The 24625-nt window shown below is 39.0% G+C and overlaps 2 protein-coding genes and 1 non-coding gene across 5 annotated transcripts in view; 1 reads left to right on the top strand and 2 right to left on the bottom strand.

Moving 5' to 3' along the window:
* The first annotated feature begins 572 nt into the window (after window positions 1-572).
* TRMT61B (tRNA methyltransferase 61B) lies at window positions 573-19952 on the top strand. 3 transcript variants are annotated; one of them, XM_024118801.3, is made up of 7 exons: window positions 573-1055; window positions 5426-5528; window positions 8550-8740; window positions 17545-17636; window positions 18340-18566; window positions 19708-19785; window positions 19869-19952. In XM_024118801.3, the coding sequence occupies exons 1-7, from the start codon at window positions 597-599 to the stop codon at window positions 19910-19912; spliced, it is 1194 nt and encodes a 397-aa protein (XP_023974569.1). In that variant the 5' UTR covers window positions 573-596; the 3' UTR covers window positions 19913-19952. The 3 variants fall into 3 exon arrangements, with proteins under 3 accessions (XP_023974569.1, XP_023974568.1, XP_023974567.1); XM_024118800.3 differs by having other exon boundaries at window positions 573-1310; window positions 18340-18539; XM_024118799.3 differs by having other exon boundaries at window positions 573-1310.
* On the bottom strand, window positions 3397-3469 carry TRNAG-UCC (transfer RNA glycine (anticodon UCC)). The gene has a single exon. It is a non-coding gene; the product is annotated as a tRNA-Gly (tRNA).
* A 217-nt stretch (window positions 19953-20169) lies between the features above and the next one.
* SPDYA (speedy/RINGO cell cycle regulator family member A) overlaps window positions 20170-24625 on the bottom strand; it is a 36023-nt gene continuing 31567 nt past the window's right edge. Inside the window, exon 7 of the mRNA XM_007101407.4 lies at window positions 20170-20258. Within this exon, the coding sequence (XP_007101469.2) occupies window positions 20170-20258 (89 nt within the window). The remainder of the gene's footprint in view (window positions 20259-24625) is intronic.

The following is a 24625-nucleotide window of genomic DNA, read 5'->3' as shown; positions in this document are numbered from 1 at the left end:
TCTAGGGTCTCCGACTCTCTGGGGCTGGGGACGGCATGCAGGTGGTCAGAGCCCAGTCAAAAGGGACTCGCTAGGACTGGGGCAAGGAGGCGGTCAGCAGGGAAAGAAGCTCCAGTCAGCGGGTGGCACGTCCAGCTGCAGTCTATAAAAACGCATCTCGGTGCCAGTTTTACTTATGGTGACCGAGTGACGTTCCTGTTTCTGATTACCAGCGAGCTAACTAACCCTGGTACAGGACTTCAGCTTAGACAACGCTTTGACAGGCTGTGTCTCTCTTAATCCTCTTGTCCCCGGACGAGGCTGGTGGAGATTTGTCAGCGGTAAATTGTTTACTCTGCACACATTCCAAAGAGGAAAATGGGCCCCTGCGCGGGAAAGAGACCCGCTCCTGGGACAGTTACTCAGCGAGGACCTCACGGAACCCCGGGATACCAACACGGCCGTTGCGTCCCTCCTCAGGACGCAGGCGCTGTAGCGGAGTTCTTCCGGCGAAATAGCTGTTCAGCCCCCAGGCAGCTGCGTCAATGCTGCGCGCAGCGAGAGGCGGAGCCTCGGCCCTGCGACACTCGCCTGCGACTGCTCCTGCGCGGGTAGTCATGCTGTCAACCAGCCGCCTGCGTCTGGTCTTGCTACCGCTGAGGCGTCTCCGGAGGTGGCCAGGGGTCGGGACCTGTCCATTCCTGCGCTGCCTTGGGCAAGAGCCCTTCGAGAGAGCCCGGTTATTGTGTAGCAAATTCTCGCCTAGAGACGCGCGAGATGAGGAAGGAGAGCGCGAGGCGGCACAGAGGAAAGCCCCAGACGCAGAGTCGCCTCCATCTCTCTCTCCGCGCGTCCGGGGACTTGGGACCAGATGTCTTTCGTCACTGGAAAGCCTCAGACTACCGACGCCGCGAAAGGAGTCACCCCCTCGAGAGCGCGAGGGCTCGAGTGAAGACCAGGGCCAGTCGGGTCCCGCACACCAGGGATCCGGGGGTCCCTCACTGCCCGCCTTGGCCCAGTCTGCCACCAAGGATGACGAACTTCATGCCTCCTCTTCCTGGTCAACTACCCGAGAGGTGCCTTTTCGGGCTGGGGAGCTGATTTTAGCTGAGACTGGGAAGAGAGAAACACAATTTAAAAAATTATTTAGGTTGAGCAACGCCGGACACTTAAGTAGTAGCTGGGGGGCAGTCCCGTTCAGCGAGATCGTGGGGAAGTTCCCCGGCCAGATACTGAGGAGTTCCTCTGGTAAGCACTTCATGCTGAGGAGGCCAGCAGTGGAAGACTATGTATTACTGATGCAAAGAGGGCCTGCCATAACATGTCCTAAGGTAATGCGATGGGAGTTAGGTTCATAATTTGTTCCACCAAGAGCAAAACGGATGCACTACTACAGACCTGATTAATGTACTTAAAGCACATCTCAGCACGTTTCAAGTTTTTATTGTTCTCACTTTTTTTTTTTAACCAATGGCTATGACTTTTACATATTTTATGATTACTAATTTTAGGAAGAAATAGCCAGATTTTAATTTTAACTTGGGAGCCTCGATTCTCTGATCTGTAAAGTGATTTACTATATAGAGTGATGTGGACTCACTAGGCAATAAGAATGTGTATTTATTCCCCATCATTCTTAAGTTTGTGAGTTCAGCATTCAAGAGAACGTTGAACTCTTGGGGACAATTTTTTACTACCACTGTGGCGATATTTTAAGCATCATATTTAATCAGGCATGTTATTAGAGGTATATTTTTTCAACAATAGATATCTCACTATGCTTTTTAAAATATATTTTAAAATTTATTTTATTTTATTTTTGGCTGCGTTTGGTCTTTGCTGTGCACGGGCTTTCTCTGGTTGCGGCGAGTGGGGGCTACTTTTCGTTGTGGTGCGCGGGCTTCACATTGCGGTGGCTTCTCGTTGCGGAACACGGGCTCTAGGAGTTGTGTCACGCGGGCTCAGTAGTTGTGGCGCAGGGCTTAGTTGCTCCGCGGCATGTGGGATCTTCCCGGACCAGGGCTTGAACCCATGTCCCCTGCACTGGCAGGCAGATTCTTAACCACTGTGCTGCTAGGGAAGCCCTCACTATGCTTTTCCCATTAGAAAAAAATTTTTTATATGAAAACAGCTAAAATTAGACACTAAACATAAAAGGAATATTATTTATAAGTAAATTACCTACCTAGTTCCTTGTTACAATCTTATGCTAATCATCCATTGCTAGTGGTTTATTTTAATCATTAGTCACAGTCACTGTCCTTGAGCAGAATGTTCCTTTGTAACAACTCCTCCTCCTAGTCCTAGATGAGGAATCATTCATTATTTCTTTAGTAAATACTCGCCTACCTTATATATTCAGGGCACTATTTTAGGGAGGTGAAGTGGTGAACCACAGTCCTTGCTCTCAACATAGACCTTATGTCCTAGAGGAGGTGACAAGGAACAAACAGGTAAATGAAAGAATTCGATAATTTCAGGTAGTGCTAAGTGCCATGAAGACAAGTAGATTAACAATAACATTGTGTTGGGTAACCTGGGGGAGGAGAATACTTTATGTCAGGTGGTTAGAGAAGGTCTCTGAGGAGGTACATTTGATAAACTACTTAAGGAAGAGCCAGCCTTGCAAAGATCTAGGAGCAGAGTGCTTGCAAAGGGAAGAGTATTGCAGAGTTCCTGCTGTGGGCTGAGTGGGTTAGGTGAGGGAGAGAATGGTATGAGATGTGCTGTGGTTGGAGATATGAGTATTTTATTCCATGTGCATTGGGTGACTGTTGGAAGGTTCTAAGTAGGAATCCAGTCTATATATATATATATATATATATATATATATAAATTTATTTATTTTATTTATTTATTTTTGGCTGCTTTACATCTTCACTGCTGCGCGCAGGCTTTCTCTAGTTACAACGAGCGGGGGCTACTCTTCGTTGCTCTGCAAGGCCTTCTCATTGCGGTGGCTTCTCTTGTTGTGGAGCACGGGCTCTAGGCATGCCAGCTTCGATAGTTGTGGCTCACGGGCTCTAGAGCACAGGCTCAGTAATTGTGGCGCACGGGCTTAGTTGCTCCGCAGCATGTGAGATCTTCCGGGACCAGGGCTCGAACCCACGTCCGCTGCATTGGCAAGAGGATTCTTAACACTGCGCCACCAGGGAAGTCCCTCCACTGACTTTTGAAAGCTGGTCTCCTCCGTAGAATTACGTAGTTTTATCTTAATATTAAAAGTTGGTCTGAGGGAGCAATTTTGAATAAACTTCCTAACAGTTATGTGTAAAGTGTGAACATTTCACAGGGGTCAATATCAAGCACTTTTAGGTTTGGAGTAGAGGTATGAATAGCAACACTCCCTAAATTTTTATTTTTATTTTATTTTAATTTATTTATTTAGGCCACACCCTGTGGCTTGCGGGATTTTAGTTCCCCAACCAGGGTTTGAACCTGGGACCATGGCAGTGGAAGTGCCAAGTCCTAACCACTGGACCGCCAGGGAATTCCCAACACTCTCTAAATTTTAAATTAATCTTTTCTGCTGATTTGCATGTTTGGAATACTTATATAAGGACTATTGGAGAGTAGAAATTGTTGCCACTTAAGACTAAAGTGCAGCCCAGTTATTAAAACCTTCTGCTGAGGATTAGGTTTATATTGTTGAATTAGTTAGGAAAGAGATTAAAATTCCTGCCAAGGAAAAAGTCTGAAAAGATTGTTTGAAAGCCTAAAGTTTTAAAATGTGTAGAAAACTCAATAGTAGAGTGATATTTCATAACTTCAGAGGAGTCTCCCAGTAGCTTCAAATCCCTTTTGGAAAGAGGCAAGGAAATGAATAAATGCTATTCCCACCCCAGTTTTGGACTGAAATCGCTAAGATGTGTAAAGTGGGCTCCAACCTCATTCCATGGAGACCAGGTAACCTGAATGGCAGGAAGCAAAAGTTAAAGTGTGCTAAAGTTTTTTTAAAATTTTATAATTCTAGTCTTATATGAAAGAGCCAAGGAACTAGAACTGCCTTCTCCAGGGCATTTCACTGAAATGGCTACTGGAGCTGCCTCCCACTCCTGTGTGAAGTTATCAGTGCCCCCTCCCACCTCTACTCCCACGCGCCTGGCAGATGGGAGAGGATATGTATGTCTGAAAGACTTTGAATTTGTTAATGAAACTTTTTGACTAATACACCTTAAGAATTATGTGTCTAAGTATCATTTGGTTCAAGCCTTAGTCCATCATTTCAGAAAATACATTTTGGCTTTTCATTAGATAACTGTACCTGTTAAATAGTTTCTTATGCATCCAAACCTATATTTAATACACAACTTTGTTGTGACTTAACAGAGGATCCTAGAAACCCTCCTGTTTCTTTTAGAATTTTCACAGCAGCTTTTGCCAGAGAAGGGAAAGATAGTAAAACCTTACCAGATGTGCTGCTTATTAGCACCTTTGAAAGGTTTGTTATTGGGGGGATGTTGAAATAAATGCTAACATTTACATTTTTCTCTCTATATAGCATTTGTAATATATAGTGAAATGATCAACAGCGTGGTTGGGAGATGTTTGGGAGTTCAACATCAGTTCTACCCCTGACTTGCCCACTTGATTCCTGGCTGTGTGACTCTGGGCAAATTACTTTTTTGATTTCTCATCCTTATAATGGGGATGGTGATACTTTTCTCATATTATTATTCTGATTAAACAAGATAATGTTTGAAAGCGGTTTGTGTAGTTAACAGAAGCCTGGCACCTGGTGAAGTTTCAATAAACAGCTGTTACTACTATCATCCATGATATTCCTGTTAACAAAACAATTCTTTAGTTATAAAGTTTGGCAAATGAGTCCTCCTGTCTATTCCTGGTATCCTAATTCTAAATGAGCATTCATCATTTCATGCAGATATTATGTAATAACTTCCTAACTGGTCTTTATACCTCTAATTTTTTTCTATTCTAGTACATCCTGTATTCGTCTCACAGATGAATCTTTATAAAATGCCATTAACATTACCTCAGTGACATGCCCCAGTTACTTACCAGGTTAAGTTCAGATGCGTTAGCATGGATTCAGGTCTCCTTACCGCTCCTCCTGAGATGGGCAAACTGTGTTTATTACTCTACCTCTTTTTTGTTTAAAGCTGTTTCTACTTTGTGACTGTTTCCTTAAATTCTCTATGCCTTTAAGCTAGGGCAGTCTGCTGATTTCTCCTTTCTCTGAGCTCCTATTCTTACTTATTTTCTGTAATTTCAATATTATACTGAAGTGTTTCTGTATTTGCTACCTGATTCTTGAATCTCTCATTTCATCAAGCAAAATATAAACTTTTGGTAGGCAGGGCCAGAGTTTAATCCTTTTTTTTTTTCACTTCTTTTCTCCAAGTCCAACATAGTGTTTGTAAGCCTAGGTGCTTAGTACATATTAATTGGTCACAGAGTCACCCATGCTGTATTTCAATCATAGGATATGAATATGATACTGTTGATGATGAATATCCACCCAGGTGATACTGTTTTGGAAGCTGGCTCGGGCTCTGGTGGAATGAGCTTGTTTTTATCCAAAGCAGGTAAGAGATTGGGGTAAATGAGTTGAATTTAGATGACAAAGAAAACATTCAATCTGTTCATAATAACGGGAAGTTAAATAGATACAGATGTTTCAGAAAATTTTCACATAACTTTGTGATAGAGAGCATTCTCCTTGAAATCAAACATAAGCAACTGTTTTTCTTTCCATTTTGTACATTTATTCAAGTCATTCTCTGCCTAACTCTCTCTCTGTTTGCTTTCTGTTGCTCCCTCCACGCTTTTTTTAACTAATTTTTTTATTAGAACATAACATAGCTACAGAAAAGTATACAGATCATAAGTGTATACCTTGATGAATTTTCATATCGTGACCACACTCACGTAGTTATTACCCAGATCAAGACAGGGAATGTTATTGTACCACTGAAACCTCCTCAAATCCCTTCTCAGCCCTTATCCTACCCAAAGGTAGAAGGAAGCCACTACTCTGACTTTTATCACCATTGATTAGTTTTACCTGTTTTGAATCTTACGTAAAAGGAATCCTGTAGTATTGTACTCTTTTGAATCTGGTTGCTTTCATTCAACATTCTGTTTGTGAGATTCAGCCATTGCATGTAGCAATGGTTATTTCATTTTAGTTGCCATTTTTGTAAGTAAAGCACAGTTTATCCATTCTGCTGTTGATGGGCATTTGAGTTGAACATTGTGAATAGTGCTTCTCTGAACATTCCTGTACTTGTCTTTTGTGCACACATGTACATGTTTTTGTTGGTAATAGTGCCAAGTGAATACTCAGTATGAGAGAATATAGAAGGAGGAGGGCTGTCAGCTGCTGGAGAAGTTATATACTATCAGGGGCAAAGAATTATTTTTGCTGTTCATGAATAAGTTAATACATGATATAGAACTATTAAGCTAAAGCTAGATCATGAAGAATTTTCCTTGCTTTAAGAAAGTCTCTAAATATTGTCAGTTGATAAAAGTACTGCTTGAAGGTCGCACCTAATCAAAAATCAAGAGGTATATAGTAAACATAAATATCTGTTCATGTTCCCACCACTTGATATCTGGTTACTGTTATTGTAGTTATTATTGCTCCTTTGACCAGTTAATTCCTCTGATTGTCAGGATTGCTTTGGCTTGTTTGGCTGCCTCTGCAGCGTTCCCTTTCTCACCTAATAATAGACAGCATTCTCTTTTGGTAGATTTTTTTTTTAATCATTCATGTTGGTTTTATTAGTGCATTCTTTTTTCGCTAATAAACATTGTTAGAGCAGTTGTAGGTGTATGTGGGTAGATTTTATAAAGATTACAGATAGACATATACTGAATTAAACTTAAACCTTTTGTTTTTTGACCTAATGTCATCACATACAAACATAATCCAACTTATACTGGGTCAGGAAATTCATTTTGGGCTCCTCACATCTTTTGTTGGACTCTTTTCTGTGCATAGTTAAAGGCAGCCATTTCTTCACAATCTGTGACAGAGTCCTAAATGCATTTGACAAAGTGAATTTATAAAAAATTTGTGAAACAGGAGGAATGTTTGTATTTCTAATATCTATAGTGTTGGAGGAGTGTCATGGCATAAATAATCCCAAACTATTAGTGATCAAGAAATTATTGCTATTTACCTTCAGGATGGATTTATTTTCACCATAATTTTCTTTTCTAAGTGTTTAGCTTATGCTATTAACATTAATTTTTATCCCTTGAGAACATTATGACTTACAGCTGGACTTACATTTTAAAGAGACATGCTGCAATTTAAACTCTTCATTTTAACTATAGACTGATTGATCTGGGACAGCCTCCAAATGGTATCAAATCACCTCATATAGAGGTGGGTAGAAAATTAATTGCTGTAAGTTAAAATGTAGTAGTTTTCTGTGAAACTGCAGTATTACTCTGATAAATAGTTTGAAATTTTTTCAGACACACACAAAAATACAAGTATTGGGGCTTCCCTGATGGCACAGTGGTTGAGAATCCGCCTGCCAATGCAGGGGACATGGGTTTGAGCCCTGGTCCGGGAAGATCCCACATGCCACAGAGCAACTAAGCCCGTGTGCCACAACTACTGAGCCTGTGCTCTAGAGCCCACGAGCCACAACTACTGAGCCCACATGCCACAACTACTGAAGCCCATGCACCTATCCCATGCTCCGCAACAAGAGAAGCCCGAGCACCGCAACAAAGACCCAACACAGCCAAAAATAAATAAATAAATAAAATAAATTTTTTTAAAAAAACAAAAAAACAAGTATCTTTTAAGTATCTGAAAGGCCTAACTTCATCCATAGCAAAAGACATGCAAATTAAAACTACAATGATAAACTATATGCAATTTTTAGATTGACACAGATAAAAAGTTTGATAACTCTTTGTTGGAGAGAATATGGAGAAATAGGCACTCTAATACATTGTTGGTCGAGTGTAAATTGGTATCATTGTTTTTTTGGAGGACAATTTGGTAATAATTTTCAAAATAAAAATATTCACATATCCCTTGAGTCAGCAATTCCATTTTTAGGACTTTATCCTATAGATATACTGGATCATGTGTACAAAGACTTAGGCAAAATAATTTTTATTGCAATATTGTTTGTTATAGCATAAGACTAGAAACAAGCTAAATGTTCATCAGTAGGTGACTGGTTAAATAAACTGTGGCATAGTCATACAATGGAACATAATAGCTGTTTAAAAAAATGCAGTAGATCATTAATCACTGAAATGGCATTGGTAAATAAGAAGGAAGCTACAGGACAGTATATATGATAGGTAACAACATGTGTTAAAAACAGAGAAAGATACTTGCACACTTGTACTATAGGCAGCGACTATCTCGGGAAGGGTAAATAACTATGGTGGAATGATTGTCTCTGATGAGGGAGATTGATTGGGTATTTGGGATAGGGTAGAGACTTTTGTAACCCTGAACTATTTGAATTATTTTTTCACATCCATGTAATACCTTTGCAAAATAAAATTTTGACATTCTTTATGTACTGATTAATACTGTGTAATGTCATAATTTTTTTTTAATTAAGTTGGAGCACAAGGACGAGTCATAAGTTTTGAAATTAGAAAAGACCACCATGAACTGGCTAAGAAGAATTACAAACACTGGCGTGATTCATGGAGAATGAGTCATGTAGAAGAGTGGCCAGACAACGTGGATTTTATTCATAAGGATATTTTAGGAGCAACTGAAGACATAAAATCTTTAACATTTGATGCGGTAAGTTTTCCAAAGTGGGTCCTGTGATATTACCTAATACTGAGTACAAAGAAAACAAGGACCACACTTCTTTTATATGGAAAAGGATCTTCCTTCATTATTTGCCCCATTTCTATCTCTAAGAGCGGGAGGAATATTTTCCTTTAATATCATGGTGGGATTTAGAGCAGAGAGATATACTGAATTAGGTGCCAAAGCGGTTAATAAATGTGGGGTAATGATGAAATACTAGGAGGAGTAGTTGAGCCTCATGAACTTCAACGTTTCTAGGATAAAGGAATAATAATTTGGAAGCAGCATTGGGAGCATACTGAGTCCCGCACCTGACCTCATATTGTGAGATTTGGGGGAATAAATAGCCTTCATTTTTGAGGGAAGAGGCAAGAGGCATCTTTAGACAGTTAAAGTCAGGATGTAGAGGAGTGTTAATTAAAGATGTTGAGGATAGAGGCATATTTATTGTGAACAAAGCTCCAGAAAGTGGAGTGGTGGGATTTGTTAGGAGGTGGAGGAGTGGGAGGTTGAGTTAGGGGAGGAGAAGCAGAGTAGTATGAAGATAAAAGGATAGATGACGAGAGAATGCCATTTTAAGCTGTGAACAGTGATGGTGGAGATGTGGGCCATAGTGCTATTAGATGACCTCAAAGTTTCACAATTCCAGTTTAAGTTGCCTTATCCTTGATCATGCCATTATCAGTTCATGGCTTGACGCTATGGACTGAGGTCTGGGTAAGAAGTCGTCTTCGCTTTTCTTTCTTTTTTTTTTTAAAATAAATTTATTTATTTTATTCTATTTATTTATTTTTGGCTGTGTCGGGTCTTCGTTGCTGCACGCGGGCTTTCTCTAGTTGCAGCGAGCAGGGCCTACTCTTCATTGCGTTGCACATGCTTCTCATTGTGGTGGCTTCTCGTTGTGGAGCATGGGCTCTGGGTGTGCGGGCTTCAGTAGTTGTAGCACACAAGCTCAGTAGTTGTGGCTCATGGGCTCTAGAGAGAGCACAGGCTCAGTAGTTGTGCCTCATGGGCTTAGTTGCTCCGCGGCACGTGGGATCTTCTGGACTAGCGCTCGAACCTATGTCCCCTGCACTGGCAGGTAGATTCTTAACCAGTGTGCCACCAGGGAAGTCCCTTCTTCACTTTTCTTAATTGGCTATTGGAAACTTAGATTATTTTAGGAACTTTATAAGGGAAACTAGGTGAGAAATGAAGTAAAGTTCAAAGAGGTGATTTTTATCAGGACTGGTTCCTATCTCTAATATAACTAAAGCCAATAGCTACAGTGGCACAGCTTCCTGGACACAAGGACCACAGTTTTGTTTTGTTTTGTTTTCTCATCCTTGTTTGGCTTGCATATTATATAGCTCAATAAGGGCAGAAAGAGGACTTGTTCTATGTAGGCCATCCATAGGAATGTCACAGATATGTGGGAGTTTAATTGGTCATCAGAATTTTGCTTGATAAGCGTGAAACACAACAAAGGATTTTAACCGTATTGTTACAACCTTGTGGAAACCTGCTGAAACATCCACCCCTGTTCCAAAGGAAAGAATACTCCTTACTAGATTCTTTCAATTGAATCTCTCTTGAATAATAGTGTCAGATGAATACTCAGAGCATATAAAAGGAGGAGAACTGTCAGCTTCTGGGGAAGAGTCATATACTATTGGGGCAAAGAATTATAGTTGGTGTTCATAAATAAATTACTCATAATATAGAATTATTAAGTTAAAGCTAGATCATGAAGAATTTTCCTTTCTTTAAGAAAGTCTCTAAAAATTGTCAGTTGGTGAAAGTCCTGCTTGAAGGTAGCGCTTGACCAAAACTCAAGAGGTGTATAGTAAACATAAATATCTTTGGGGGAGAGGATGTTTATTTACTTATTTTGTTGGAGTATAGTTGATTTACAATCTTGTGTTATTTTCTGGTGTACAGCAGAGTGATTCAGTTGTACATATATATACATATTCTTTTTCGTATTCCTTTCCATTGTGGTTTATTACAGGATATTGAATATAGTTCATACAGTAGGACATTATTTATCTATTGATATTTTATATATAGTAGTTTGTATCTGTTAATCCCAAATTCTTACTTCATCCCTCCCCCACCCCCTTTCCCCTTTGGTAACCATAAGTTTGTTTTCTATGTCTGTGAGTCTGTTTCTGTTTCATAAATAAGTTCATTTGTGCTGTATTTTAGATTCCACATATAAGTGATATCATACGGTATTTATCTTTCTCTTTCTGACTTACTTCACTTAGTATGATCATCTCTAGGTCCATCCATGTTGCTGCAAATGACATTATTTCATTCTTTTTTATGGCTGAGTAGTATTCCATTGTGTATATGTACCACATCTTCTTTATCCATTCATCTATCGGTGGACATTTAGGCCGCTTCCATATCTCGGCTATTGTAAATAGTGCTGCTGTGAATATGGGGGTGCACGTATCTTTTGGAATGGCAACTCTACTTTTAGTTTTTTAAGGAACCTCCATACTAGTAAACATAAATGTCTATGCATGTTCCCACCACTTGATTTCTGGTTATTGCTGTCCTAGTTGATTATTGCTTCCTTGACTACTTAATTCCTCTCCTAGCTGCCATCTCACCTCCTGGGCCTTCACACTTCCAATCCATCCTCCTCATCTTTAGGCTAATCTGGTTCTCATACTGTCACTCTCCTGCTGAGGAACCAATTGGGAACTTTTCATTCAAAGATTTATGGTGTCCTTCAGAATCTGTTCTCACCCTTCCTTTCTTTAGCTTTTGTATATAACCTACCTATACTCCTGCCGTCTCAAATGAGGGTAGATGAATAAAAAAGGTGTTGAACCACAAAGACAAAGAGAACAGAACAAGAAAAAAATGGCTAATACAAGATTTTAAACAAATTTTAATACATTTTGTAAACAACCTAACCATCAAAAGAGGAATGGACATGGTGGAATACTAACAATGGTATTATTTAACATAGTGAAATAAATATACTATATCTACATCAATAAATCTCCCTGAGAAAACCATAATTCAAAAAGACAGGGGCTTCCCTGGTGGCGCAGTGGTTGAGAGTCCGCCTGCCGATGCAGGGGACACAGGTTCATGCCCTGGTCCGGGAGGATCCCACATGCCGCGGAGCGGCTGGGCCCGTGAGCCACGGCCACTGAGCCTGCGCGTCCGGAGCCTGTGCTCCGCAACGGGAGAGGCCACAACAGTGAAAGGCCCGCGTACCGCCAAAAAAAAAAAAAAAAAAAAGACACATGCGTCCCAATGTTCAATGCAGCACTATTTACAATAGCCAGGACATGGAAACAACCTAAATGTCCATTGACAGATGAATGGATAAAGACTATGTGGTACATATATACAATAGAACATTACTCAACCATAAAAAGGAACGAAATTGGGTCATTTGTAGAGATGTGGATGGACCTAGAGTTTGTCACACAGAGTGAAGTAAGTCAGAAAAACAAATATCATATATTAATGCATATATGTGGAATCTAGAAAAATAGTACAGATGAACCTATTTCCAGGGCAGGAATAGAAATGCAGATGTAGAGAACAGACGTGTGGACATGGGGGGAAAGGGGAGGGTGGGATGAATTGGGAGATTAGGTTTGACATAGATACACTACCATGCGTAAGATAGCTAGTGAGAACCTGCAGTATAGCACAGGGAGCTCAGCTCGGTGCTCTGTGATGACCTAGATGGGCGGGATGGGTGGGGGATGGGAGGGAGGCCCAAGGGGGAGGGGATATATGTATACATAGAGCTGATTCACTTCATTGTACAGCAGAAACTAACACAGCATTGTAAAGCAATTATACACCAATAAAAAAAAAATCTCAGACATAGAACTTAGTGAAAAACGAATTATTCAAGAATAAGTATGGAATGGCCACATATATGTAAAACTTTAAAAACAGTACCATGTATTGTTTGTAGCTGTATACATATGTTGTTAAAGCATAAAATTATTTGGCAACATTACGAACTTCAGGACAATGGTTATCTCTGAGGAGAGAAAAGGAGGGAGTGAATAGAGGGAAGTAAGTTTTGGAGTTTATTCATCCTGGTTCACTTAGGCTCCATAATAGCCAATTTGACCTTGGGTAAATTACTTACTCTTTCTGTGCCTCAGTCACCTCATGTATTAAACAGGAATAGTAATCAATAATAATACCTATTTCATAGTGTTGTTGAGGATTAAATGAGGTGTTTCTGTAAAGTGCATAGAACAGTACCTGATATATAGTAAGCATTAAATTAATATTAGCTATGATTTTCATCATTATTACTTTTCTCCTTTTCCCTTTTCTCTACCTGTTTATTTTTTCAAATAAATTTATTTATTTACTTACTTTATTTATTTGGATGCATTGGATCATTGCTGCGCGCAGGCTCTCTCTAGTTGCAGTGAGCGGGGGCTACTCTTTGTTGCAGTGTGTGGGCTTCTCATTGCAGTGGCTTCACTTGTTGTGGAGCACAGGCTCTAGGCGTGTGGGCTTCAGTAGTTGTGGCACACGGGCTTAGTAGTTGTGGCTCGCGGGCTCTAGAGTGCAGGCTCAGTAGTTGTGGCGCATGGGCGTAGTTGCTCCACGGCATGTGGGATCTTCCCGGACCAGGGCTCGAACCCATGTCCCCTGCATTGGCAGGCGGATTCTTAACCACTGCACCGCCAGGGAAGTCCCTCTCTACCTGTTTAAATTCTACTCTTCCTTCAAAGCTTAGATCAAAGGTTGTCTCCTCCATGGAATATACCTTAATCATCTAAGTGGAGGATTATCATCTTTCTCTGAATTACTGAACCACTTTCTTGAGTCAACAAATATCTATTAGAGATCTGCTGTGTGCCGTGTACTATGCTAAGACAAAAATGAATTATACATTTAAAGGAGCTTTCGATATAGAAGAAAAGGTAGACATATAAACATTTATTAGAAAGACTCAGAAGCATGAAACATTATGGCTGTAGAAGTGGGTCTAATGAGGAGATGAAGCTGCAAATACAGTCATGAGGGACTAGATAATGAAGAACACTTGTGTGTATATCAAGCTAGGACATGTGGACATTACCTTTTAGATAGTGGAAAACTATTGATGAGTTCTTAAGTAGGGGAGTAGAATGCCCAGATTCCTATTTCAGAATAATTCTGGTGAAAGAATGGAATTTACATAGTCTATGTAGAAAGCTATTGTAACGTTTCAACAAGATATGATGAGGTCCTGACCTAAAGCATTAGCAGTAGGATGAATCTGAGAAATACTAAGAGGTAGATTTGTAGGACTGGATAATTTTAATCCAAATAGAAGCATCAAAACCCCACAGTTTCTCAAAAAAGAATTCAAGGTAAAGAAATAGTGACTCTAAGTTCCTGATTTGAGTGGCTAATGAATGGTAATGTTAGCTGAGCCATGGAGCTTTGGATTGGCAGCCTTCTTGGTAGTCTTATTTTTGGTTCTTGTTGATAATATACTAAAACTACAGTCACAGAAACCAATTTATGTCCACACCGTTGGCCCTTTGATTAGTCATTGAGATCTTTACTTGGATATCTAATAGGCATCTTTTTTTTTTAAGTAGTTATTTATTCATTCATTCATTTATTTATGGCTGCATTGGGTCCCTTTTGCTGCACATGGACTTTCCCCATTTGTGGCGAGTGGGGGCCACTCCTCGCTGTGGTGCGTGGGCCTCGCATCACGGTGGCTTCTACCATTGCGGAGCACGGGCTCCAGGTGCGTGGGCCTCATCAGCTGTGGCGATCGGGCTTAGTTGCTCCCAGCAGCTGTGGTGCACGGGTTTCAGTAGTTGTGGCTCACGGGCTTAGTTGTTCTGCGGCATGTGGGATCCTCCCGGACCAGGGATTGAACCCGTGTGCCCCACACTGGCAGGCGGATTCTCAACCACCTGTGCCACCAGGGAAGCCCTAATAGGCATTTTAAACTTGTGTCCAAATCTTGAATTCTAGAATATTTCTCCCCAAGCTTATTCTTCCCATTGTCTTAAATCATTTTCCTCAATAGTAAATGACATCTCCATTCTTTCAGTAGCTTAGGATAAAAACATTGGATTCATTCTCACTTCTTTCTCTCACATCTGACAGCCAATTCTAATTCCAATTGGCTCTGTGTTCTCATCACATCCAATGCTATTTGCTATTGCAAGTCACCATCATCTTTCCTTGCTCAAGTCAGAATGTACTTAATGCCACTGAATTGTACACTTGAAATGGCAACTTTTATGTTTATCACATTCAAAAAAGTTTAAAGAGTCAGATCATGTCTCAAACTCTCCAGTGACTTTTCTCTTCCTGAGTAAACTTAAAGTCTGTAAGATTCTGCATAATCTGTCCCTCTCCATCCCCACCACATCCCCACCATCTGAGAACTCTTCTCTTACCACTTTTCGCCTTTTGTCTCCACTGCAGCGACTGTGGCCTTCTCTACTCACCAAGTATCCTACAGCCTCAGAGCATTTGTATTTGCTGTTCTCTGCATCTGGAGCAAACTTCCCCCCTCAATTTCCACAGGGTAACCTTAATCATTTTCTTTAGGTATAGTCACTGACCAGCCTATGTATAAAATAGTACTTCCAGGGCTTCCCTGGTGGCGCAGTGGTTGCGCGTCCGCCTGCTGATGCAGGGGAACCGGGTTCGCGCCCCGGTCTGGGAGGATCCCACATGCCGCGGAGCGGCTGGGCCCGTGAGCCATGGCCGCTGAGCCTGCGCGTCCGGAGCCTGTGCTCCGCAACGGGAGAGGCCGCAGCAGAGGGAGGCCCGCATACCACAAAAAAAAAATAAAATAAAATAAAATAGTACTTCCTTCCCCTGCCCTGTCATTCTATCCTTCATGTCCTCCTTTATAATCCTGTAGTTCTTCATGTCACTCATTACCATCTGAATTACTTATTTATTAGATTTTTGTTTACTGCCTAGTCCTTAATTAGAACATAAGTTCCTATGAAACAAAATAGGATATAAGCTCCCATTATACTTTTACCACTTAGCAAAACACTTGGCACATGGTAGATGCTCAGTAAATATTTGGTGAATAAATTAATAATGAATGATGACCCATTATTACTGTTTTTTTTAAAACACACAAACAGAATAATTTCTAATTTAGTAAATATAATGATGTGCCAACTACATTAGATTTCTAGAGCTATCTATCAGTAAGTCACTTTATTTTCTATTTGACTGTATTTTTGTTTTCAGTGAATTTTTTTGTAATTTCATTTACTCTCTGCATTCATTCTACATCTTTTGAGTACAGCCCTGTATTCTGCAACTGAATGAAGAATAAAGAAATAAGATACATGATTCTTGAATTTTAGAATCTCTAAAATTAATTATTCAAAACTTTTGAACCTAAAAATACATATTTGAGATAATGTGAATTTCTATTGCCAAAAGCTGAACTAAAGCATTGAAACTTTACATATACAGTTGACCTTTGAACGACATGGGGTTTAGGGGCACCACTCCTACGTGCAGTCAAAAATCTGAGTATAACTTATAGTCGGCCCTCCCTATCCATGGTTCCAACATATCCAGGGTTCCACGTCTTCAGATTCAACCAACCGCAGATTGTGTAGTACTGTAGTGTTTACTATTGAAAAATATCCTTGCATTAAGTGGACCCGCGCAGTTCAAACCCATGTTGTTCAAGGGGCAACTGTGTGTATGTGTGTGTGTGTGTGTGTGTGTGTGTGTGTGTGTGTGTACATAAGTTCCTATGAAACAAAATAGGATATAAGCTCCCATTATACTTTTACCACTTAGCAAAACACTTGGCACATGGTAGATGCTCAGTAAATATTTGGTGAATAAATTAATAATGAATGATGACCCATTATTACTGTTTTTTTTAAAACACACAAACAGAATAATTTCTAATTTAGTAAATATAATGATGTGCCAACTACATTAGATTTCTAGAGCTATCTATCAGTAAGTCACTTTATTTTCTATTTGACTGTATTTTTGTTTTCAGTGAATTTTTTTGTAATTTCATTTACTCTCTGCATTCATTCTACATCTTTTGAGTACAGCCCTGTATTCTGCAACTGAATGAAGAATAAAGAAATAAGATACATGATTCTTGAATTTTAGAATCTCTAAAATTAATTATTCAAAACTTTTGAACCTAAAAATACATATTTGAGATAATGTGAATTTCTATTGCCAAAAGCTGAACTAAAGCATTGAAACTTTACATATACAGTTGACCTTTGAACGACATGGGGTTTAGGGGCACCACTCCTACGTGCAGTCAAAAATCTGAGTATAACTTATAGTCGGCCCTCCCTATCCATGGTTCCAACATATCCAGGGTTCCACGTCTTCAGATTCAACCAACCGCAGATTGTGTAGTACTGTAGTGTTTACTATTGAAAAATATCCTTGCATTAAGTGGACCCGCGCAGTTCAAACCCATGTTGTTCAAGGGGCAACTGTGTGTATGTGTGTGTGTGTGTGTGTGTGTGTGTGTGTGTGTGTGTGTATGTATGTATGTGTATAAAATATAGCTAAAGATTCCTGTATTATCAATATTACCAAGTACAAGACATGCCATTACAATTTTCATGTAGTCAAGTACTATGACAAATTGTATAATTATAAGTATGCCTTTTTGAGAGGGGTAAAATGACAGTCATTAGTATTACATTCTAAAAAATGAAATACTTTAACTGGGTAATTGCTTTCCCAAAGTGTATCATTTCACCTCAATAAGAAAAGAAAACACATGCTTTATTTAAACAAAACTCAGTCTGATTCTCTTTCCCCCACTACAGGTAGCTTTGGATATGTTGAATCCTCAAGTTGCTTTGCCTGTTTTATACCCAAATCTTAAACAGGGTGGTGTATGTGCTGTATATCTAGCAAAGTGAGTAATGTGACTTTTTGGTAATGTTATTTTAAACACAGTTTTGTTTTAAGTACTAGGCTAAAGTGTTCATTTTGTAACTGAGTTAAGTGTATATGTTATCTCGTAAAACTGTTATGAAGGGCTTCCCTGGTGGCGCAGTGGTTAAGAATCTGCCTGCCAATGCAAGGGATATGGGTTCAAGCCCTGGTCCGGGAAGATCCCACATGCTGTGGAGCAACTAAGCCCATGTGCCACAACAGGAGAAGCCACCACAATGAGAAGCCTGCACACTGCAACGAAGAGCAGCCCCCTCTCTCCACAACTAGAGAAAGCCTGCACGCAGCAATGAAGACCCAATGCAGCCAAAAAGAAATAAATTAATTTTAAAGTAAAAAAAAAAATGTTAATGAAACAGCATAGGTCCCAAATTCAGTTATATTGCTGTTTAAATCATCCTTTACATAAATGGTAATATAAGATGCATATTTCTTCTGACAATTAGAAGAAAAGTTTTTAAAAGTGTAATGTGAACAATGATGTTATAGTCTCTTTATTGTTTTTACTTAGTATTCTCCTCTTATATGCCCTAACTTGCATTTTTACTTTTTTTCCCTTTTGATTTAAGCATAGCATTTAAATTGGGGTAAGAGGTATAGTGAACTTAAATATAAAGTTATTGTTGTAGTAGAAATTTAAACTATATTTTTCACTTTTTTGAAAGCATCACACAGGTTATTGAACTTTTAGATGGAATTCGCATCTGTGAACTTGCCCTCTCATGTGAAAAGATAAGTGAAGTTATTGTCAGAGATTGGTTGGTTTGCCTTGCAAAACAGAAAAATGGAATTTTACCTCAAAAAGTGGAACCTAAAATCAACAGAGATTTGCAATTACATTCTCAAAAGAAAATTAGAATTGAAGGTGAGATGTTTCAAGAAGATGACCATGGTGAGCTTCAGTTTTATTTTATGCATGTGTTTGCAATAATAAATGGAGAATACATTCCTGAATGTATTGGGCAATACATTATAAAAATATTTCTCAGGGATTTATTATGTTTTTCCTATAGAAATTGAAATGTGGTATTTATTCTGTTAAATTAAAATCTTTTAAGAGACAGAATCATGACTTTTCCTGCCTTTTGTATAAAACTCTGATACCCGCAAAAAAAAAAAAAAAAAAAAAAAAAAAAAAAAAAAAATTGGGCTTCCCTGGTGGCGCAGTGGTTGAGGGTCCGCCTGCCGATGCAGGGGACACGGGTTCTGTGCCCCGGTCCGGGAGGATCCCACATGCCGCGGAGCGGCTGGGCCCGTGAGCCATGGCCGCTGAGCCTGCGCGTTCGGAGCCTGTGCTCCGCAACGGGGAGAGGCCACAACAGCGAGAGGCCCGCATACCGCAAAAAAAAAAAAAAAAAAAACTCTGATTCTTTTGTGTTCTGCCTACCTTGCCTGCTACATTGCTTTTTTAAGGGCCGCTGAGCCTGCGCGTGCGGAGCCTGTGCCCCGCAACGGGGAGAGGCCACAACAGCGAGAGGCCCGCATACCGCAAAAAAAAAAAAAAAAAAAACTCTGATACCTTTGAAGAACTGAACTTCTTATAATATTCATATTTTACTTGTGACAAGGGGATTGGCTTATGAAATACTTTAAATATACTAAAGAATGTTTTAAATTTAGATCAGTGATTATCACTGAAGGGAAAGAATTTAATAGGACCCAATATGCAAATAGCTAATATTCCAAAAAGCAACTTCTAGGAATTTTTCAAAGAACTAAATTTAGGTCCTTGTTGTATGTACACATTACTTAGGCCATAAACAAGTTTTCAGACATCCATTGATTTATGATATGGGCTTATCCATTTGGTTATAAAACCATATATAGGTTTATCACGTCATCCTTGACAAGTTGTTTCTGTAAGATAACTGTCAGAATAGCTCCAAGACAAATGCTAAAAAAAAAAAAAAAAAAAAAGTCTGAGAGAAAAAAACTTACAGGAAAAGGACAGTAATTTATTTTTTTTAACAGTTCTGTGAACAAATTATAAAATATTTTATGTAGCTTACAATACATATTTTGTTCTATAACAGAAGAATCACATTCTGATTTTCCCTATGGATCATTTCCCTATATTGCTAGACCTGTACACTGGCAAACTGGTCATACAGGTGAGTAATTTTTTCATGCTATATTATATGGTGTTTTCTTCTCATAATTGCAATGACCTTACCTTTTCCTCCCCTCAAATTAGCTTTTCTTGTCAAGTTGAGGAAGTGCAAACCACAACTTAACTGAGTACCTCAGATGACAACTGATTTGAAGAAAAATATCAAAATAGAACTTTGTATTGCAAATCACTACCTTCATAGATTGGTATTTTTAGCTACTACTATGATTTGTATAACTTTTACATGTAATTTTGAAAAGTAACAAAAGCTAGAGAAAGATGTGTAACATTTCGAAATTGCTTAAATGTCCCATTTTGACACTTGTCTTGCAGTTAGTTTGACATTTTGTAGTTAATGATTCCAAGTTTGTTTAGCTGAGCCATCTCATTCTTCACTTCCTGTAAACCACTCCATAGATTTGTCTTTCTTCATGAAATTAGTTTTCTTTTCTTTGTTTGATTGATGGTCATTGGCTACCAAAATAAAATACGCATTTTGAGATAAATTTTAGGTATCTGTGTATTTTAAGTACATATTTTAATGGCTTGTATGTGTCTTAAAAATAAATATGGGCTATAGTAAATAATAGGGGGAAAACTGATAAGAATAACTATCTTAAAAATTGTAACAAAAGATGTAGCAATTCTTGAATGTCTTATCTTTCTCAGAATCATTTTAACAGTTTGAAAGAACATCAGAATTATTCTGTTATATAAATCAAATGTTTAGGGAGTTCCCTGGTGGTCCAGTTGTTAGGACTCGGCGCTTTCACTGCTGTTACCCAGGTTCAATCCCTGGTCGGAGAACTAAGATCCTGCAAGCTGCACAGCACAGCCAAAAAATAATGTTTGGAGAGATACACTTTTTTTTTTTTTTTTTTTTTTTTTGCGGTACGCGGGCCTCTCACTACTGTGGCCTCTCCCGTTGCGGAGCACAGGCTCTGGACACGCAGGCTCAGCGGCCATGGCTCATGGGCCCAGCTGCTCCGCGGCATGTGGGATCCTCCCGGACCGGGGCACGAACCCGTGTCCCCTGCATCGGCAGGCGGACTCCCAACCACTGCGCCACCAGGGAAGCCCGAGAGATACACTTTTTATAAATATGAATTAATTAGGACTAGGGCTTATTCTTATTCATAGGCACTATGAATAATGTTATTTGGCATTTACCATGTACCTTACATTGTTTTAAGAACGTTATAATATCTTTTCATTTAATATGTGTAGCTCATCCTTAAGATTATCCATATTTTACAGATAAACATAAGCTTATAGTTATTATTTAAATATAGATGTTTTATAGGTTTTGAAGTAGTAGTGCCTGGGAGGATATATGCTACTTATCCCTTAGGCTAGAACTACTTAAAATAATGTACATATTCTAAATAACATTTTACCTATTTTTCATTCTGCGGAAAAATTTAGTCTAAAATCTCTGCCTTTTTAGACTTTACAGCCTATAGTAGAGATAGACATTAAATAATCACACAAATATAAAACTAAAACTGTTGTAAATACTTCAGAGAAGTACACGATTTAGTAGAGGTTTTCCTCTGATCAAGTAATTACCTGTGCAAGTGTCAATTGAGCTGAGACCTGAAGGGCAGGTAAGAGTTAACTACAGCAGGGAAAATGAGAACAAAAAAGGCCAGTGATGGGGTTGACTGAAAGATAGGTAAGGGTCAGGCCATGGAGGATCTTGTAGACCTGTTAAGGAGTTTGTCTATTCTAAGAAAAATGGGGTGCTATTGAAAGATTTCATGAAGTAAGTGGTAACATGCTTAGATCTGTGTTTTGAAAAAAAAATCACTCTGGTTGCGTTTGGAGAACTGATTGAACCATAAGTGGAGTAGTCTTCTGGTACCATTTCTGAATGGTAAGTATCCGAACACTCATGCAATAATAATGGCTTTAAAGTTCTCATAACATTTCCAGATCTATAGACACTCTGATGTATATTTTTAGATTCCATCATGGAATACTCCCCTTTCTTCTGCCTTTCTATTTAACTACTAGTGAAATTCTGTCCTTCATTTATTGTTTTGAATGCAGGCCCTAATTGTACTTCTTGGAGAAGGGGCAGGCTTAAGAGCAAAAAAAAGTTGTGCCTTCTCCTATTTCATGTAGAATAGTTTCTGTTCAGTACACTATGCTCAGTAGATGCTGAACTGAACAAGAGCTAACAGTGTCCATTCTAATAATGAGTTGAAAACCAAACTATATAAGCAAATAAACATTTATTTATATAGTTAATCAAAGTCCAGCTTACGCCCTTTATCTATCTCTCCATTGAACACTAAGCATGTTTATAATCTGGCTTGTGGGACAGGTGCCTTCTTCTAAAGTTAGCTTTCTATGTTCATGTCTGGTTCTCATTTACCATAATATAAACTCCTAGAGATTTGTGACTGGTTCACAACTGTCTTCCCAGTAACTTCCAGAGGCCCTGACTTTTCCACCCAGTAAATGGTCAGTAAAAGTTTGCTGATGGCTTGAAGCCTACACTGGATCAGGTGTTATTTCATCTGTTGACTTGGTTGTTCTAGGGGGAAATTTAAGTATATAGCTCGCAGATTGTGAAAGACTTTGAGTTTGAACTTTATACTTCAGAGTCAGTAGGGAACTTATGAAGTTTCCATGGTCATGTAAAAGCAGATACTTTTTAAAAGTTAGTCTGTTAGTGGTATCTGAGTATTTAAAGGAAGGAAAAAACTATTAAATCAGAAATGTCATAGTAATACGTAGTATACAACTATGAGGTGATCTGTATTGATATACAACTATGAGGGGTGGAAAAGGTGCAAGTATAAAAAAAATTGTGAAGGAAGAACCAGATAAGCTGGTGGTTCATTGGATGTAGAGGGAGAGAAGCTATATATATTCAAACTTTCATCTACTGTTCAGGCAAACATCTACTGTTTGCCTTATTTCTCTGGGCAAACAGGATTCAGCCCAGCTCATAAATAACTTCCTTGGAACAGCCTTCACTATGTCTCTCACCCAACAGAATTGATTCTGAAATCTTTTGTGCTCATAAATGTTGATCATATAATAAGCATTGCCCTTATCACATCATTAATTTATAAGCCCTGATTATGCCTTCATTAAGGATTTTAAATTGGGATGACTAGAACAGTGGTAATGACAAAAGTAAATAAGGAAGTTCAGAGAAGGATTTATTTCTGAGGAAAAATTATTTGGTTTTAGATTACATAACGGAATGTCTTGTGCCTGCCTACGTGACCCAGGACTAAGGTTTGGTATACTGCTATTTTCCCTTGGCTTCACTCTAAAATCTGGGGAGTCCTCAGATAATACATAATAATATGTACCCATGTCTCAGATATACTAGCCTAGGTGTCATAAGGCTTAAGACAGCATAAGGTAAAGAGAAACAATGTAGTTTAGTAAGTATAAAAATGTGCTGTCTATTCAGATAGAACTGGGTTCTCATCTTGCTGTTTTCATTGTTGCTGTTTTACTTTGCAGCTGTGACTTTTCTGAGTTTGTTTCTTCATCAGTAAAATGAATGTCATAGTGCCACTTCAGGATTTCTTGGGGGGGTCAGGTGTTAAATGAGACTACCTTTATAAGGTGGCTAGCACGTGATTGGTGATTGTGATGCATGTAAGTTTGTAAAGAATGCCTCATCTATCTCCCATAACCTTATCAAAATCAACTATTTTATTCTTAGTAAATGTCATAAACATGTTTATGTAAAACGTGTTCGTTGAACGTGTTGTTTTGAGAAAAAAATTTTAAGGCAGAAAAACATGTTTTTAACCTGAAAAGCAAGAAGTTGCTTGTGTTTGAAAGAAGGATGGAAGCATTGATACCAGCTATTGGTAAGTTTTATCATAAAAGCCTAGAGCAGAGCATCAGCTCTTTGTGTCTCTCCTGGAGAATGAATTGAGTTGTCTGCAGCCACAAACCTTAGGTGATTCCAACCACCTTATATGGACTGGAGGAAGAAAATTTTGCTGGTAGAGGCCATTTACTGGGCATCAAAACAGCTGCTGAGGCAGTAAGAGACCACTGTTCCTGATAATACCATGTTACCCTTAATCCTCTCCACCCCCCGTTAGCCCACTGACTTGTTAAGCCTACTGAGGGAAAATGAATGTAAATGTTTATTGGTCAAGTGTATGTATGACCAATAATTTTTCTTTGTATTGCCTACCCTCTGTCATCCTGAAACAACAGGTTTTACACTTAACCTTGAATTGCCACTCAGAACAAAACACAAATGAGTAAATACTTATTTCTTCCTATATAGGACCTATATATCCTAAACCAGGGTGTCAGGGCTTTCATCCAGGGACAGGAAGAAAGCACAGTTCCATTTACAACTGCCCTAAATCAAGTGCCCCACTTTTCATCCAAAATCCCTCAAAGACCTGCTTTCCTTTTTTTTCCTCGAAGCAAGCTGACTGGCAGAGCCCCTTACCCCCTGGGTGCACTCTGATTTCCCATTGAAATATCAAAGCCTAAACATAGGGTGTGACTACTTTTGATATCTAAGGGGCTAGTTTGAATAAAATATAAGTGCTTCTGTTCTGCTTTCTTTAAATATTTGTTCAAATTATGGTTGGAATTCTCTCCCAGTTCACTCCATACAACCTTTCATCAGGGACTTTGTTCTTTTTTTTGTTTAATTTTTAAATTTAATTTTATTTATTTTTTTATACAGCAGGTTCTTATTAGTCATCAATTTTCTACACATCAGTGGATACATGTCAATCCCAATCGCCCAATTCATCCCACCACCACCCCCCCGACGGCTTTCCCCCCTTGGTATCCATACGTTTGTTCTCTACATCTGTGTCTCAATTTCTGCCCTG

Source organism: Physeter macrocephalus, chromosome 12 (genome assembly GCF_002837175.3).
Source record: "Physeter macrocephalus isolate SW-GA chromosome 12, ASM283717v5, whole genome shotgun sequence".
In the NCBI taxonomy this organism is placed as follows: domain Eukaryota; kingdom Metazoa; phylum Chordata; class Mammalia; order Artiodactyla; family Physeteridae; genus Physeter; species Physeter macrocephalus.
The sequence above is the reverse complement of the archived record's forward strand: the minus strand, read 5'-3'. Positions and strand labels throughout refer to the sequence as shown.

Coding starts and splice junctions, on each gene's coding strand:
- TRMT61B (XM_024118799.3), top strand. CDS start 597: ATGCTGTCAACCAGCCGCCTGCGTCTGGTCTTGCTACCGCTGAGGCGT. Junction 17,637..18,339: donor TGTGCTGTATATCTAGCAAA/GTGAGTAATGTG, acceptor CTTTTTTGAAAG/CATCACACAGGTTATTGAAC. Junction 18,567..19,707: donor GTTTCAAGAAGATGACCATG/GTGAGCTTCAGT, acceptor GTTCTATAACAG/AAGAATCACATTCTGATTTT.